Below are 16594 nucleotides of genomic sequence, written 5' to 3'. Positions count from 1 at the left end.
CGTGTGTCACCATGCCCAGCTCAGAAGTGCACAGCTGTCACATTAAGGAATTCTTCAAATTGCTTATTTGCTACTGACCTTGGGGGGCCCAATGTGACACCCCGTGAGTCCCTCCTACCGGACTGCACCCGGGGTTCTGGCAAGCGCCTCTTCTTGCCTGCCAGCCCGCCGCCCCTTCCCGACCCAGCCAGCAGGGGGCGCCGCCTGCGAGCCTCTGATTCCCGCCCCGCCCCGCCCCTCGGCATCCGGGCGTCCACCGACCACCGAGAGGTGAAGACCTCCCGCTTTCCTAGAGAGAGCAAGTGGGCTTCGGGCGCGCGGCGGAAAAAAAACGACGACCCGGAAACGAAATGGGCGCGTGGTGGTGGGGGGGACGAGAACTTCCGTTCTTTGTTCTGTCCCCGGTGTGTGAGTCCATGACAGGGTCCAACGGGGGGGGGGGGAGTTGATCCGTATCCGGCCCCCTCCCTAAATCTCCCGTCCCTGCCCTTAGGGTGAGTCAGGCCGCGCCCGGGGCTCGCCGGGGAAGGGGTGGTGTCGCGGGGTCCCGGGCCCGCCCGGAGCGGTGCGCGGGGGGCGTCCCTGCCTCCCCGCGCAGCCGGCGCGAGCCTCCGCCTCTCTCTCTCTCTCTCTCTCTGTGTCTCTCCCCGTACGGCGGCCCTGGCGCGGCTCTTCCTCCCCGCCGGCGCCCTGCTGCGGTTGTGCCCCGAACCGTGTCCCGCGCCGCGGGCAGCGGAGGGAGTTTTGTTCGATCCCCTTGTGCCTCGGCTGGGTTGTCCGAGCGCGGGTCGTCCGGGTTGGCAGTTAGAGCCAGGGCAGTGGGGGGAAAGGTTGGGTGCCAGCTTGGTCCGAGGAACGGTGCCCGCCGGAGCCCAGCGGAGTCGAATCTCGGCCGCTGACCTCTGGCCCGTCGGGTTTTGCGGTGGTGTCGGTCGATCCCCTCACTTGATTTTACTTTCGAGTTTGGAGTTGAGCGCAGACCCTAGGCTGTGCAGTGAAGGACGCGGGTCTAGCAACGTGATGGAGCGATGCACTTGAAACCAACCCGTGGCATAGAGGGGAACTAAAGGCTCCCCCCCCCCCATCTAGAAGTGTCTCTGGAGAGTGGGTATGGTCCGGTTTCGAGCGCTCGGTGCACAGTCGTGTGGAAGGAGGGGGCTATTATTGAAGTAACATACGACTTTAGCTTTCTGTGAGGTGAAGGTCTTATGGGATCGGCTTTCACTGAACCATATGATACCCTCTCATGTCCAGGCTGTGCAGCATTAGAGTCGACTTCCAGCACCAGGTGCTGAGCATATAGACAGCAAGTTAGCTGACCAAACAACTAGAACTTTTTACCCTGGGGTAGATGGAGTCACAGGCCCTTGAACTTCTCTTTTAGCTCTCTAGGGTGCAATGAAGTGATCAGTTGCGACGGTCCATATTGCTATCATATGTCCACCTTTTTTTTTGGCGTGTGAGGCCAGCCTGCACCAGTGTTAGTATGTGTATGGAGGCCAGACGTCGATTGAGGAGGATCTTCCTTAATTACTCTTCTCCACCTTCTTATTTTTTTTCCCCTGAGGTAGTGTCTCACTGTGGCCCAGGCTGACCTGGAATTCACTATGTAGACTCAGGGTGGCCTTGAACGCACAGCTATCCTCCTACCCCTGCCTCCCGAGTGTTGGGATTAAAGACGTGCGCCACCACGCTCGGCCTCCACCTTAATTCTTTGAGACAGGCTCTCTCAACCAAGAATTTACCAATATGGTTAGACTAGCTAGACTAATGACCCCAGGGATTTCAGTGCGCGTCATCACATCCAGCATTTTATGTGAGTACTGGGGGATCCGAACTCAGATCCTCATGCTTGCTTAGTGAGCACTTTACCTGCTTAGGCATCTCCCCAGCTAGGTTAGACATAAAGCTTACATAAGTATTGCCCCTCCCACACCTGCTGTTCATCTAATCATATAGCACTGGCGTCAGCTAGTCAGAAGTCCCAGGAATCACTACTCTGGCTTTCTAGGGATTAACGAAGACGGAAAGAAAGCGTGTGGAGGCAAAGCTTCCCGGGGCCCCTCTGTCATCTGGTCCTCAGTGCAGAGGACCAGCCCAGGGTGTGGGGCTGGCAGCAGGACAAGGGAAGGGTCCTGCCTGGACCCAGAGCTATGGGGCACCATGCACTTTGTTTCTCTGAGACACATTGTTTACTGATCCAGACACTGAGCACTTGTTCTCAACAACGTGCCTTTGAATTCTAGCTCTGCTTAACCTAGCTGTGAAGAGGGACCTCCTTTTTCTCAGGAGTCAGCCTTTAAAGAGCCTTTTTTTTTTTTTTGAGGTAAGGTTTCACTCTAGCCCAGGCTGACCTGAAATTCACTATGTAGTCTCAGGGTGGCCTCAAACTCATGGCGATCCTCCTACCGCTGCCTTCCCAGTGCTGAGTGCTGGGATTAAAGCCGTGTGCCACCATGCCTGGCTATTTGACCTTTTTTACTTATTTTTGAAATAGGGTCCTCCCATGTAGCCCTGGCTATCTTGGAACTCACAGTCTTCCTTACTCAGCCTCAGTGTTAGAGTTTCAGGCTTGTAACACCATGCCTACCTGTTGACTTGCCTTTCCAAAGAGAAGGTTTTTTTTTTTTTTTTTTTTTGCTTATTGGTTTTTGGTTTTGGGTGTTTTTACTCTTGAATTCTCTTCAAGATGTTGCCTAGATAATCGTGTTTTGCTTTTGCTTGCTTTTGGCTTTTTTTTCTTTTTTTCTTTTTTTTTTTAAATATTTTATTTATTTATTTGAGAGTGACAGAGACAGAGAGAAAGACAGATAGAGGGAGAGAGAGAGAATGGGCGCGCCAGGGCTTCCAGCCTCTGCAAACGAACTCCAGACGCGTGCGCCCCCTTGTGCATCTGGCTAACGTGGGACCTGGGGAACCGAGCCTCGAACCGGGGTCCTTAGGCTTCACAGGCGAGCGCTTAACCGCTAAGCCATCTCTCCAGCCCACTTTTGGCTTTTTTAAGTGGGGTAGTTTTAAAAATTTTTTATTTTTATTTTTATTTATTTATTTGAGTGAGGGAGAGCACACCAGGTCCTCCAGCCACTGCAAACAAACTCCAGATGCATGCGCATATGGCTTATGTGGGTACTGGAGAATTGAATCTGGGTCCTTGGGCTGTGCAGGCAAAGCGCCTTTACTGTAAAGCCATCTTCTTAGCCCCAAGTTTTTTTTTTTTTTTTTTTTTTTTTTTTGAGGTAGAGTCTCACTCTAGCCTAGGATGACCTGGAATTCACTGTGTAGTCTCGGGGTGACCTTGAACTTACAGAGATGCTCCTACCTGTGCCTCCCGAGTACTGGGATTAAAGGCGTGTGCCACCATGCCTGGCTCCAAGGTATTTTTTTTTAAATATGTTTATTAGAGAGAGAAAGAGGCAGATAGAGATAATGGACATACCTGGGCTTCCAGCCACTGCAGATAAACTCCAGATGCACCACCATACGCATCTGGTTTACGTGGGTACTGGGGAGTAGGACCTGGGTCCTCAGGCTTTGTAAGCAAGCTTCTTAACTGCTAAGCCATATCTCCAGCCCTCCCTTGTTTTTTGAATGAGAAGGAGAAAGGGAGGGAGAGAGAAAATTGGCACACCAGGGCCTTCAGCCACCACAGTTGAATTCCAGACACAAGCTCCATCTTGTGTACACGTGCAACCTTGCACACTTGCGTCACCATGTGGGACCTGGAGAGTTGCACACGGGTCCTCAGGCTTAGCAGGCAAGCGCGTACCTGCTAAGGTCTCTCTAGCACCAGGGTGGTTTTTGAAGCAGGCTCTCAGCTCCAGTGCTGGTGACCTGTAACTCACTTTCTTGTTCAGGTTGGGCCTGAAATTTACAGTGATCCTTCTGCCTCACCGTCTCCGGTGTGGTGCTGGGATTAAAGGGTGTGTCTCCAGGTCTGTGCAGATGCATATGCTACTTTGTGCATCTGGCTTTATGTGGGTACTGTGAAATCAAATCTGGGCTAGCACATTTTGCAAACAAGCACTTTTTTTTTTTCGAGGTAGGATCTCACTGTAGCCCAGGCTGACCTGAAATTTTCACTATGTAATCTCAGGGTGGCCTTGAACTCAAGGCAATCCACCTCTCTCTGCCTCCCAAGTGCTGGGATTAAAGGTGTGTGACACCATGCCCAGCTTTTTTTTTATTTTTTAATAAAAAATATATATCTTTTTATTTGAGAGAAAGGGGCAGATAGAGAGGGAGACAGAGAGAATGGCCGTGCCCGGGCTTCTAGCCACTGCAAACAAATTCCAGACACATGTGCTACCTTGTGCATCTGGCTTACATGGGTCCTGGGGAATTGAACCTGGGTCCTTTGGCTTTGCAGGCATGTACTTTAACTGCTAAGCCATCTCCAGCTTTTTGCATTTTTTTTGAGACAAGGTCTTATGAAACCCAGGTTGGCCTTGCAGTTATGCCTTGCAATTCAGTTGGCATTTTACAAACGTTTGTGTGAACAGATGACTCCATACACAGAAGGTGGTAGATAAGACCCAGGGGTCTTTTTTTTTTTTTCCTCTCCCATGTGTTTGGATGCTCTCTGGTAGTCTGGATCTGTTCTAGGTGTATCATTTTTACCAAACGTTCACATCTCGAGTAGCAACTTGGACTTGAGATTCAAGCCTACTGTAGGTACTGAAGTTACACTCTATCTACCACAGCCATAGGAGAACAGACCTTTTTGATTTGTGTTATCAACTGGGGAATGAAGACATTTGCAGGGATAAAAGCAGACTCTTACATTAAAAAAAGAATCAGCCAGGCATGGTGGCTCAGGCCTCGAATCCCAGCAGAGGTAGAAGGGTCACTGTTTGTTGAGGCCAGCCTGGGGCCATAGAATGAGCTCCTGGTCAGCCTAGGCTAAAGTGAGACCCTACCTCAAAAAAAAGAATCAAACAAACAAATGAAAGAATCAGCCCCAAAAACATCTTGATAGAGGTTGGGGAGATGGCTCAGTTAAAACGCACTTGTGTGGCAAATCTCCCAACCAGAGTTCAGGACCCCAGCACCCATGGGAAGCCAGATGCAAAAGCGGTGCATATTTGTAATCCCAACACACCTACAGCAACGGGAGGCAGAGTCCGGAGAATCCTGAAGCCCTTGAGGCCATCTAGTCCGACAACAGCGAGAGAACGTGTCTCAAACAAGGTGGGAGGATAGGGCCAACATCCCAGGGTTGTCCTTGACCTGCACATGTGTTCCCCTATGGCTTTCTGGGGAATAGGAGGCACAATTGGGGCTAATCTTTTTCATTGTAATGTTTAAGAGAATTCTATTTTTTTAACTTTATTTATTTGAGAGAGAGAGAGAGAGAGAATGGGCGTGCCAGGGCCTTCAGCCACTCCAAACACACTCCAGATGCATGTGCCTCCTTGTGCATCTGACTCACGTGGGTCCTGGAGAATTGAACTGGGATCTTTGCTTTGCAGGCAAATGCCTTAACTGCTAAGCCATCTCTCCAGCCCCCTAATCTTTTTTTTTTTTTAACGTTTTATTTATTTATTTATTTGAGAGAGAGAAAGGCAGATAGAGAATGGGCACTCCAGGGCCTCTGCCGATGAACTCCAGATGCAGGTGCCACCTTGTGCATCTGGTTTATGTGTGTACTGGGGAATTGAACCTGGGTCCTTAGGCTTCACAGACAAGTGCCTTAACTGCTAAGCCATCTCTCCAGTCTGTTGTTTATTTTTTTGAGACCGGGTCTCTTGTAGCCCAGGCTGGCCTTGAACCCCTGATCATCCTATCTCCACTTCCCGACCAAGTGCTGGGATTTCAGGTGCACCCTGGGTTAGTCTTTTCATTCCGGTGAATTACACATTGTTACTATTCTTCCTCAGAGTGTTGGCAGGTAGGAGGAGACAGTGGGACACTGTGGGACAGTAGGCCCTCTTTGTGGTCTCCTTGCAGGGAGTCCTGGCCCTTGTTCTCCAGGCTCTAAGAGAGTACTTCTTAACTGAGGTGCTCTGTAACTTATGTTGAGGTTTTTGTTTCTGCAGTGCTTCCTGGAGCTCATTCAAAACTGCTTCCTGCTGCACCTGCAGATACCAGACTGCATTAGCCCTCCCTGTGGACACTCAGGCTGACTTTTGATTTTATTTTATTTTTTGGTTGTTCAAGGTAGGGTCTCACTCTAGCTCAGGCTGACCTGGAATTCACTCTGTAGTCTCAGGGTGGCCTTACAGTCATGGTGATCCTCCTACCTATGCCTCCTGAGTGCTGGGATTAAAGGCGTGCACCACCATGCCTGGCTCCAGCCCTACTTATCTTTTTAAAAATTAAAAAATACATACATACATACATACATACATACATACATATATATATATATATATATATATATATATATATATATATATATAACTGTGTGTGGTGGTGCACGCCTTTTATCCCAGTACTTGGGAGGCAAAAGTAGAATGATTGTCATGAGTTTGAGGCCACCTTGAGACTACATAGTGAATTACAGGTCAGCCTGGGATAGAGTGAGATGGTACTATATGTATGTATGTATGCATGTATGTGTGTGTGTATGTATAATATATATATGTATATGTGTGTATGTATATATATATATGTATGTATGTATGTTTGTGTTTATTTCACTGGCAAGTGCCTTAACCACTGAGCCATCTCTCTACCCCTTACTTTATATTTATTAGAGGGAGAGAATGGGTACACCAGGACATCTGGCCACTGCAAATGAACTCCATGTACATGCACCACCTTGTGCATCTGGCTTTTCATGGGTACTGGGGAACTGAACTCTGGTTCTTACTTAAGCTTCACAGGCAAGTGCCTTAACTGGTAAGCCATCCCTCCAGTCCAAAACTTACTTATCTTTTTGCACATGTATGTATGGACACAGTAGGGCCTCTTGGTACTACAAATGAACACCAAACATTTGCTCCACATGGGTGGCTCTGGAATTCAACCCAGGCCAACAGGCTTTGCAGAAAAGCACTTTTAACTGCTGAGCCATCTTCCAGCCCCTCTAACCTCTTAAAGGGTAGAGTGGAGTGCTGTATAGGAAAGGTGGCTTTTGTGGCACTAGGGGTGGAACCCAAGGCCTTATACATGGTAATTATGGACTCCTAGTTTCAACGTGATGAATACTGTTCCCATGCTTTCCAGGAAGAAGCATTTAGGCCCTTTTGTTAGATGTACTATGTTGAGTGGTTTAGGCAAGTGCCTTAACTGCTGAGCCATCTTTCCAGCCCTTCACGTGGCTTATTCTTTGAGATATATATGTGAACTTACAAATCACAGAGGAAGTTACACGGTCAAGTGCAAAACTACAAGATATTTGTAGTGCATAGATTTGCTCTGGGGATGGAACAGAGCAGTAGGGGTTACACATTCTGTCAGGACCGGGTCTGGGTAGCCTGTTCATTTTCCTCTGCCCGAGGTTCCAGGAGGAGTTTGGGGACATGGAAAGGACATGAGAATGTAGCCTGTTCCTGGCTCCACTTGGGAGACAGGACGGGAATATGTTCCTTCTAGGGACTGGTAAAGTAGCTTGACGGTAGAATACTCGCTTGGCATGCACGAAGCCCTTAGCTTGTTCCCTTAGCACTGCCAGGAAAGAGAGGGAATGACAGTAGTCACCAGTCATGGCAGCAGGGACGCAGGGCCTGGCAACTTCTCTGGGAAGTGACGAGAGCAGGCAGACCACTCACTGCTGGCCCTGGATTTGTCCTCCAGCACTCCCTTCTTCAGAAGTTTCTTCCTTTTCCAACAAGGACACCCGGGGGTCACGATGTTGGCTGCTGCTCTCTTAAAGGCCAAGTCCCAGGTGAGCTGTGTTCTTGTCATTCTTTTTTTTTTTTCTGAGGCAGGGTCTCTCTTTGGCCCAGTCTGGCCTTGAACTAATGGCGGTCCTCCTGCCTTAACCTCCTGAGTGCTGGGACTAAAGATGTGCCCCATCATGCCTGGCCCTCCCTTCATGCTTTTCCTTCCCATTTTCTGGATATTTTTTGTGCAGTAACAGTATGCTAAATCCCAATTCTGTGCATCAAGACCATCATTCTTTCCTCCTGAGCAGTGGACCTTTACTTCGATTGTGGACTCATCATACATCCTTTGCTGTAACTTCCCAAGAGGCATTAGTGACCCCATCCCAGTTGCCAGTCCCGACCCTCACACTGAAAGTGTACGCATGACCATGTTGTTTCAGGAGTTGGTAACATTTGAGGATGTAGCAGCATACTTCATCCGGAAAGAGTGGAAGCGTTTGGAACCTGCCCAGAGGGATCTCTACAGAGATGTGATGCTGGAGAATTACGGGAATGTGTTCTCGCTGGGTAAGGAGGCACTCTCAGCAGAATGCTTAGGCCCTGAGAACAAGTAACTAGCAGTTGACTCAGTCTCAGAAAACTCTATATCCTTTCATGTAGCTCTTACAGTAACATGATGATTGAGGTGGTTGTATTATCCTCATTTTTAAATATATATTTTTAAGTTGGGCATGGTGGCGCTTGCCTTTAATCCCAGCACTGGGGAGGCAGAGGTAGGAGGATGGCTGTGAGTTCGAGGCCACCCTGAAACTACATAGTGAATTCCAGGTTAGCTTGGGCTAGTGTGAAACCCTACCTCAAAAAAGAAAAAGAAAAATTATTATTTGCAATCAGAGACACACACACACACACACACACGCAGAATGGGCGTGCCAGGGCCTTTAGTTGCTGCAGTCGAGCTCCAGATGCATGGCCACTTTGTGCATCTGGTTTCACATGGGTACTGGGGAACCAAACCCAGAGCTTTAGGCTTTGCAAACAAACACCTTTAACCGCTGAGCCATTTCTCCAGACCTTACCCTCATTTTGTGGGTGAACAAAATGCGGTCAGAAATCTCAAGTTCCCCAGGCATGGTAGCATACACCTTTAATTCCAGCACTCTGGAAGCAGGGGTGGTAGGATCACTGAGAGTTCAAGGCCAGCCTACAGAGTGAGTTCCAGGTTGCTTGGGCTACAGTGATATCCTACCTTGGAAAAAAACAAAACAAAACAAAGGAAGGAAGGAAGGAGGGAGGCAGGAAGGGACTCTCAAATGCCACTGGGCGTGGTGGTGGTGGTTGCATGCCTGTAATCCCAGCACTTGAGACAGGAGGAGCATGGGCACATCACCTTTGGTTACACAGTGGATTCAAGGCCAGTTTAGTGCTAAATGAGATCTTGCTCCAGCCCCCACCAATCTCCAGTGCTTTGTGCATGTTCATGGAGCTGGTGAGTGGCTGAGCTTGAGCCCCAGTCTTGTGGTGGTTTATTTGTTCTTTTTTTTCTTTTTTGGCTGCAGTAGGAGTGAACTAAATAATGGATAAACTTCTTTCAGCTCTGAGTCTATTTCAAGTTTCCTTGGCAAGCCAAGAACATTTGCCTCTCACATAGCAAATTCACAGGCCAGGCCAGTCCTCTTGCCTGGGGGTGGGGTGGGGACGCTAGTCTTCCAGGCGGAAATGTCCTGGCTCTGAGCATTTGGAGACTCAGCTGCATGGGCTGGGAGCCTGCTGTGTGCTCTCATTAATTGTCAGCTGTGTTAGAGCGTGTGAGAAGTGGGGACTTCCTGTCCAGGTCAACCATGAGGCCAGCAAGCTGGAAGGCCTTTTTGGCCAGGAGTATCCCAACAACCTTATGAGACATACGTGGTCTCCACTGAGCCCTTCAAGGGCCTGCAGTGGGCAGCAGGCAGAGCTGGGGCCACTTCCTGGCCCTCACTCCATCACCGCTGTTTCACCCTTATGCCCCTACAGACCTAAGTTTCCTTATGTAATTTTTTTTACCATATTTTTGTTTAAGTTTATTTTTTTAATTAACAACTTCCATGATTATAAACAATATCCCATGGTAATGCCCTCCCTCCCCCAACTTTCCCCTTTGAAACTCCATTCTCCATCATATTCCCTCCCCTCTCACTCAGTCTCTCTTTTATTTTGATGTCATGGTCTTTTCCTCCTCTTAAGATGGTCTTGTGTAGGTAGTGGCGGGCACTGAGAGGTCATGGATATCCAGGCCATTTTGTGTCTGTGGGGAGCATGTTGTAAGGAGCCCTACCTTTCCTTTGGCTCTTACTTTCTTTCTACTTTTCCACAATGGACCCTGAGCCTTGGGAGGTGTGATAGAGATATTGCAGTGCTGAGCACTCCTGTCACTTTTTCCCAGCACCAAGATGCCTTCTGAGTCATCCCAAAGTCACTGCCCTCTGAAAAGAGAAGGTTCTCAACCAAAAGTGAGGGTAGCATTAATATATAGGTGTGAACATTAAGAAAAGCGTTTACTGGGCAGTTTAATGAGCATAGTATATACATTTATCCAGACAACAGCAGACGTTACTCTGTTTCAGGTGTTTGGTATCAGGGATGTGTTCCCTCCCATGGCCTGCAGTCCAGTTAGAGGACAGTTGGTTTCCACCATGACTAACGTTCCACTGTTGCTCATTTGGCCTGGCTGGCAAGATACAAGGCTTGCAGTACCCACTGTTGAGTATCTTCACTGTTTACCATATTTCATTTATTTATTTAATTTGAGAGAGAAAAGGAACGACAGAGAGGAAGAGGCAGATAGAATGGGTGTGCCAAGGCCTCTAGCCACTGCAAACAAACTCCAGACCCATGCATACCTTGTGCGTCTGGCTTACGTAGGTACTGGGGAATTGAACCTGGGTCCTTAGGCTTTGCAGGCAAGTGCCTTAACCACTAAGCCATCTCTCCAGCCCTTCTTATGTGATTTTGTTTGAAGAGATTCTAGGGGTAAATTTCAAAGGTTAGAACCCACTGAGGGATTCCATCCTGAGAAACATCAGCCCACGTGCTGTGACGCATGTGGGCATGGGGTGACAGTGGGGGTGGGGGGAGTTAGGGAAGCAGCCCCATGAGCCTTTGGTGTTCAGGAAGTGCAGCTGAGGTGAGAAGAAGTAGGCAGGGTGGCCCATCTAGGGTCAGCTTAGCACTTGGCTTGGTACAGTCTAGGGGAGCTTGATGCTTCTGTCCTGGTGGTGAGAGGGATTGGGGTGTGGCTCAGGGTAGAGCTCTTACCTGTGTGTATGTGTGTGAGTCCCTGGGTTTCACCCAGATGAAGGTGGTGAGAAGCCCAGAGACAATGAGGAGGCCCTCCCTTGGGAGTCTGAGCAAGGGTGCTAGTCCTTCAGTAGCTCTCGCTAGATTCCATAGGTTCACCCAGGCCAGCACCCTGTCTGGGCAACAAGCTGTTCTCTCTGTTCCGGAGCCCTGGTGTGTCTTGAAGAGGGGTGCCCTGGAAGTGGGACTCAGCCCTGCCTGGTCTCAGCTTCAGGCTGTTTCTAGGGTTCAGCCCTGTCTTACATTATGTTTTATGTGTAGCCGGGCTGGCCTCGAACTGCGTATCCTCTTGCCTGCACTCCTTCAGCAGTTTCCTACCAGCTGCGCCACTGCAACCAGCCCAGCTCTTTCTTCTCTCTTCTTCCTTTGTTTCTCTTTGGATTCCTCATGGCTTTGCCCTGGAGCGAGTCATTTGTTGTGGGACTCCTGGTGCTCTTCTTCGCAAAGCTCAGTCTGTGGCCTGTTCCCCTATTCATGGTTTTTTTTTTTTTTTTTTTTTTTTTTTTGAGGGAGGGTCTCACTCCAGCCCGGGTTGACCGGAAGTCACTATGTAGTCTTAGGATTGCCTGGAACTCACAGTCCTACCTCTGCCTCCTCCGAATGCTCTCTAATCCTCCACCTCAGCCTCTCAGGTTCTGAGATTACAGACATGAGCGCCCACTCTTTAAACACCGAATCTAGTACTCGTTCCTTGTATTCTCAGGACTTAAAAGCGTAACCCAGAGGGCCTGGAGAGATGGCTTAGCTGTTAAGGTGCTTACCTATGAAGCCTAAGGTCCCACGTAAGCTAGAGGCACATATATCTGCAGTTCATCTGCAATGGCTAGAGGCCCTGGTTCTCTCTCTGTCTCTAATAAATAAATAAATAAAAATAAAAAGAAGTTATAAAAGAAAACCAAGGACTTTTAAGAAGGATTAGTGTGTTGGGATTTCTTAACACGTGAGGTGCTGCTCTGTGCCCGAACGAATGTTCTAGGACTCTGTCTTCTCTTTCCATTGTGCTATTCGTAGGATCACTTGTTTTGTCTAGGAATCCACATGTCTTGTTCATTGTAGAAACTTTCGTTGTCTTCTTTATTCTTTTAGTTTTTACTTTTTTTGAGTAGGGTCTCACTCTAGCTCAGGCTGACCTGGAATTCACTATGTGGTCTCAGGGTGGCCTTGAACTTATGGTGATCCTCCTATCTCTGCCTCCTGAGTGCTGGGAGTAAAGGCATGTGCCATCACACCCAGCTTTAAATATTTTTATTTATTTATTTGTGTGAAGAGAAAATAGGTACACCAGAGCCTCCAGCCACTGCAAATAAACTACAGATATATGTGTCACCCTGTGCATCTGACTTTATGTGGGTACCGGGCAATTGATCCCAGGTCGTTAGGCAAGTACATTAACTGCTGAAACTCTCTTTTTTTTTTAACTTAAAATTTTTTTTAAGAATTTAAATTTTTTTAAAAATTTATTTATTTGAGAGCGACAGACACAGATAGAAAGACAGAAAGAGGGAGAGAGAGAGAATGGGCGCGCCAGGGCTTCCAGCCTCTGCAAACGAACTCCAGATGCGTGCGCCCCCTTGTGCTTCTGGCTAATGTGGGACCTGGGGAGCCGAGCCTCGAACCGGGGTCCTTAGGCTTCACAGGCAAGCGCTTAACTGCTAAGCCATCTCTCCAGCCCTAACTTAAATTTTTAAAAATATTCTATTTATTTTATTATTATTTTGGTTTTTCAAGGTAGGGTCTCGCTCTAGCCCAAGCTGACCTGGAATTCACTATATAGTCTCAGGGTGGTCTTGAACTCATAGCAATCCTCCTACCTCTGCCTCCTGAGTGCTGGGATTAAAGATGTGGGCCACCATGCCCAGCTCTATTTTTATTTATTTATTAGAGAGAGATCAAGAGAGAGAATGGGCGTGTCAGGGCCTCCAGCCAATATAAATGAACTCCAGATGCATGAACCACTGTGTGCATATGGCTTATGTGGGTTCTGGGCAGCTGAACCTGGGTCCTTAGGGTTGGAAGGTAAACACCTTAACCACTGAGCCGTCTCTCACCTTGCGCTTCTTGCATCAGCACCACCCTTCACTTCTTGTCACCATCTCCTCAGTTCTGTGTACAGCCTCGTAGTTCTCTGAGGACTTCATAAAGCGTATGACCTTCCTCCCTCTGCCCTGGGTCCACCCCCTTGTATATCCTCAACATTCCCTGTGTTCAGCCCGTTTCTCCTTGACTTTGTTTTCTCTTTCCTTTGCCTGGTTATCTTATTTTACCGGAGGTACACATATAGGCTGGAGGCCTCTTTTGAGGCCTGTAGGTGGCATGTGCTTTTAGCACTGTAAATGTTAGGCATGCAATTATCTTGCTCTCAGACATTTTCTTTTATTTAAAAATTTTTTAAATTTTTTGTTTATTTTTATTTATTTGAGAGCAACAGAGAGAGAGAGAATGGGCGTGCCAGGGCTTCCAGCCACTGCAGACGAACTCCAGACGCATGTGCCCCCTTGTGCATCTGGCTAACGTGGGTCCTGGGGAATCGAGCCTCGAACTGGGGTCCTTAGGCTTCACAGGCAAGCGCTTAACCGCTAAACCATCTCTCCAGCCCAGACTTTATTTTTATTCATTTTATTTTCTTTCTTTTTTTTTTTTTTTTTTTTGAGGTAGGGTCTCTAGCCCAGGCTGACCTAGAATTCACTATGTAATCTCAGGGTGGCCTTGAACTCAGTGATCCTCCTATCTCTGCCTCCCGAGTGCTGGAACTAAAGGCCTGCGCCACCATGCCCAGTTATTTATTTTTTATTTTTTATTTTTTGAGGTAGGATTTCACTCTAGCTCAGGCTGACCTGGAATTCACTCTGTATTCTCAGGGTGGCCTTGAACTCATGGCGATACTCCTACCTCTGCTTCCTGAGTGCTGGGACTAAAGGCGTGCACCACCATGCTGGCAGACTTTCATTTCTTTATTTTCCATAAATAACTTGTGACATCTGTATTTTTATTATGCCAGATGGTGAATCCAAAACTGAAAATGATCAAGTAATTTCTGATGAGACAGAATCACGTGAGATGATATTAGAAACATTCCAGAAGAATATTTCTCAGGGTCTTGAGTTTGAAGAAGCCTTTGAACAAGAAGTTCGGCTCAAGGGGCAGTTAGGGAGCTCCTCTGGCGAAAGATTGAATAGAAAAATGCAAGTGCTTGATCAAATGACAGTTGAGGAAAAGCTCACTCACATGGGGGAAAGAGATGAGACGTGTAATGAGTTTGGGAGTTCCAACTTGACTTCTCCCCAGAGACTCCCTATGGGAGACCGACCCCATAAATGTGATGAATGTAGCAAGAGCTTTAATCGAACTTCAGACCTTATACAGCATCAGAGAATCCACACCGGCGAAAAGCCTTATGAATGTAGTGAATGTGGAAAGGCCTTCAGCCAGAGTTCACATCTTATTCAGCACCAGAGAATCCACACTGGAGAGAAACCGTATGAATGTAATGACTGTGGGAAAACCTTCAGCTGTAGTTCTGCGCTCATTCTCCATCGGCGGATCCACACCGGGGAGAAACCTTACGAATGCCATGAGTGTGGAAAGACCTTTAGCTGGAGCTCCACACTCACTCATCACCAGAGAATCCACACTGGCGAGAAACCCTATGCTTGTAATGAATGTGGGAAGGCCTTCAGTAGGAGCTCCACACTCATTCATCACCAGAGAATCCACACTGGAGAAAAGCCCTACGAATGTAATGAATGTGGGAAGGCCTTCAGCCAGAGCTCGCACCTGTATCAGCACCAGAGGATCCACACTGGAGAGAAGCCCTACGAATGTGGGGAGTGTGGAGGCAAGTTTACCTATAGCTCAGGCCTTATTCAGCATCAAAGGATCCACACTGGGGAGAACCCCTATGAATGTAGTGAATGTGGGAAAGCCTTCAGGTACAGCTCCGCTCTTGTTCGCCACCAGAGGATTCACACTGGAGAGAGGCTGTATTAGTCAGGGTTCTCTAGAGGAACAGACCATAGAGTGGACTGTATTAAAAGGGAATTTCTTGGATTAGTTTATGGCAGTTCAACAATAGTAGGGTGCAGGCCTGAGAGTCTAGGAACCCGGTAGCTGCTCAGTCCACGAGGCTGGAAGCCTCAGCAGTCCCAGTCCGGCCCTGGAGGCCTGGAGGGCGGCTGCTCTGCAGTCCAGCGGGAAGGCAGCACCCAGCACTGGCCGTCAGGCGGGAGGAGGGGATACTTTCCTTCCCAGAGCTTCTATAGATAAAGCCCCCCTCCGAGAGGGGTGGCCCACTCTGAGAGAAGGATCCCTCCTTCAGTTAATCCTTCCTGGTCCCACTTCTGAGGAATGTCTGTGGGTTCCTAAAGAGATCAAGTTGACACAAACCTAACCATCACAGAGGCCTTTGAATGTAATGGCTGTGAGCACAAGTTCTCTCAGCGCTTCTGGTGAATTAAGTGTCCGAGAGTCTATGTGAAGGAGCCACACCCATTTTCCTCAGTTTCCCAGTCTGAAGCGCTCTTGCCTTACTTACTTTACAATTATGAACCACTTAGGACACAGCCCTTCCACCTCAGCCCTTCCACTTTAGAGAGGACAGTTTGGGGGAAATCATCCTGGCACAGTGATCAGCAACAGAATGGATTTCCTGGGAATGACACCAGCTTTTAAAAACAGGCAAGTGGCAGGGGAAGTACTGGGAACGGCAGGAAGCTTGGGGACTAGTCACCCCTTTTGAAAGGGGGTTTGCACTAAACTCTTTCTCACACCACAGGAGCCTTTCTTTCCAAGGTGGGCATGGCAGCAGGGTTGGAAAAAAAAACCCTAAGGACTTCACTAGGTGGAGTCAGTGTAGTGAGCACAGAAGGCAGTGGAAGGAAGGTTCTGGGTCTTCCTAAGTGCTAGGAAGGGGAATAGAGGCTGTATTTCAAAGCCACTGCCCTAACTCAGTTTTAAGATTGGACAAGGGACATGCTGTTTTGATACATGATTCTATGAATTAAGGAAATTTGGTGCTGAGGGAGTTACTTTGTTGAGAAGGGGAGGGAAAACCCCACCCACCCCCAGCTCTTGGAAGACAGTAAGGGCATGTTTCCCAGCCCTCTGGCAAGACTGTAGGCAAACCCCTCTTCCTCCCTTGGGAGACTGCTGGGAAGGAAGTCCCTGTGAGCAGTGAGTGACCGAGCAGAAGCATTAGCAATAGCCTCTGATTCCTGACCTCCTCCTCTTCCCATTCCTGTGGTAAAAAGTGATTTGAGGGACTGGGGAAATGGCTGAACAGTTAAAAGATGCTTGTTTGCAAAGCCTGCTGGCCTAGGTTCCATTCCTCAGTCACCTAAGTAAAGCCAAATTGGCATTTGTTTGCAGCCACAAGAGAACCAGGCGTGTATGCATACACATGCAAATAAATTTAAAAAAAAAATGATTGGGGCTCAACCTCTAGTTTTTTTCCCCCCCTTAAGGTAGGGTCTCACTCTAGCCCAGGCTGACCT

General features: G+C 48.3%; 1 protein-coding gene across 7 annotated transcripts; it reads left to right on the top strand.

Annotated features, from left to right (window-relative positions):
- The first annotated feature begins 374 nt into the window (after positions 1–374).
- Positions 375–15958, top strand: Znf3 (zinc finger protein 3). 7 transcript variants are annotated; one of them, XM_045143792.1, is made up of 4 exons: positions 375–494; positions 7738–7828; positions 8210–8336; positions 14104–15958. In XM_045143792.1, exons 2-4 carry the CDS (start codon positions 7793–7795, stop codon positions 15090–15092), a joined length of 1152 nt encoding a protein of 383 aa, XP_044999727.1. In that variant the 5' UTR covers positions 375–494; positions 7738–7792; the 3' UTR covers positions 15093–15958. The 7 variants fall into 7 exon arrangements, with proteins under 7 accessions (XP_044999727.1, XP_044999732.1, XP_044999731.1 ...); XM_045143797.1 differs by having other exon boundaries at positions 432–494; positions 7817–7828; XM_045143796.1 differs by lacking the exon at positions 375–494 and adding an exon at positions 769–1108.
- Positions 15959–16594: the final 636 nt, after the last annotated feature.

The sequence above is a fragment of the Jaculus jaculus genome, chromosome 2, assembly GCF_020740685.1.
Source record: "Jaculus jaculus isolate mJacJac1 chromosome 2, mJacJac1.mat.Y.cur, whole genome shotgun sequence".
NCBI lineage: Eukaryota > Metazoa > Chordata > Mammalia > Rodentia > Dipodidae > Jaculus > Jaculus jaculus.
The sequence above is the reverse complement of the archived record's forward strand: the minus strand, read 5'-3'. Positions and strand labels throughout refer to the sequence as shown.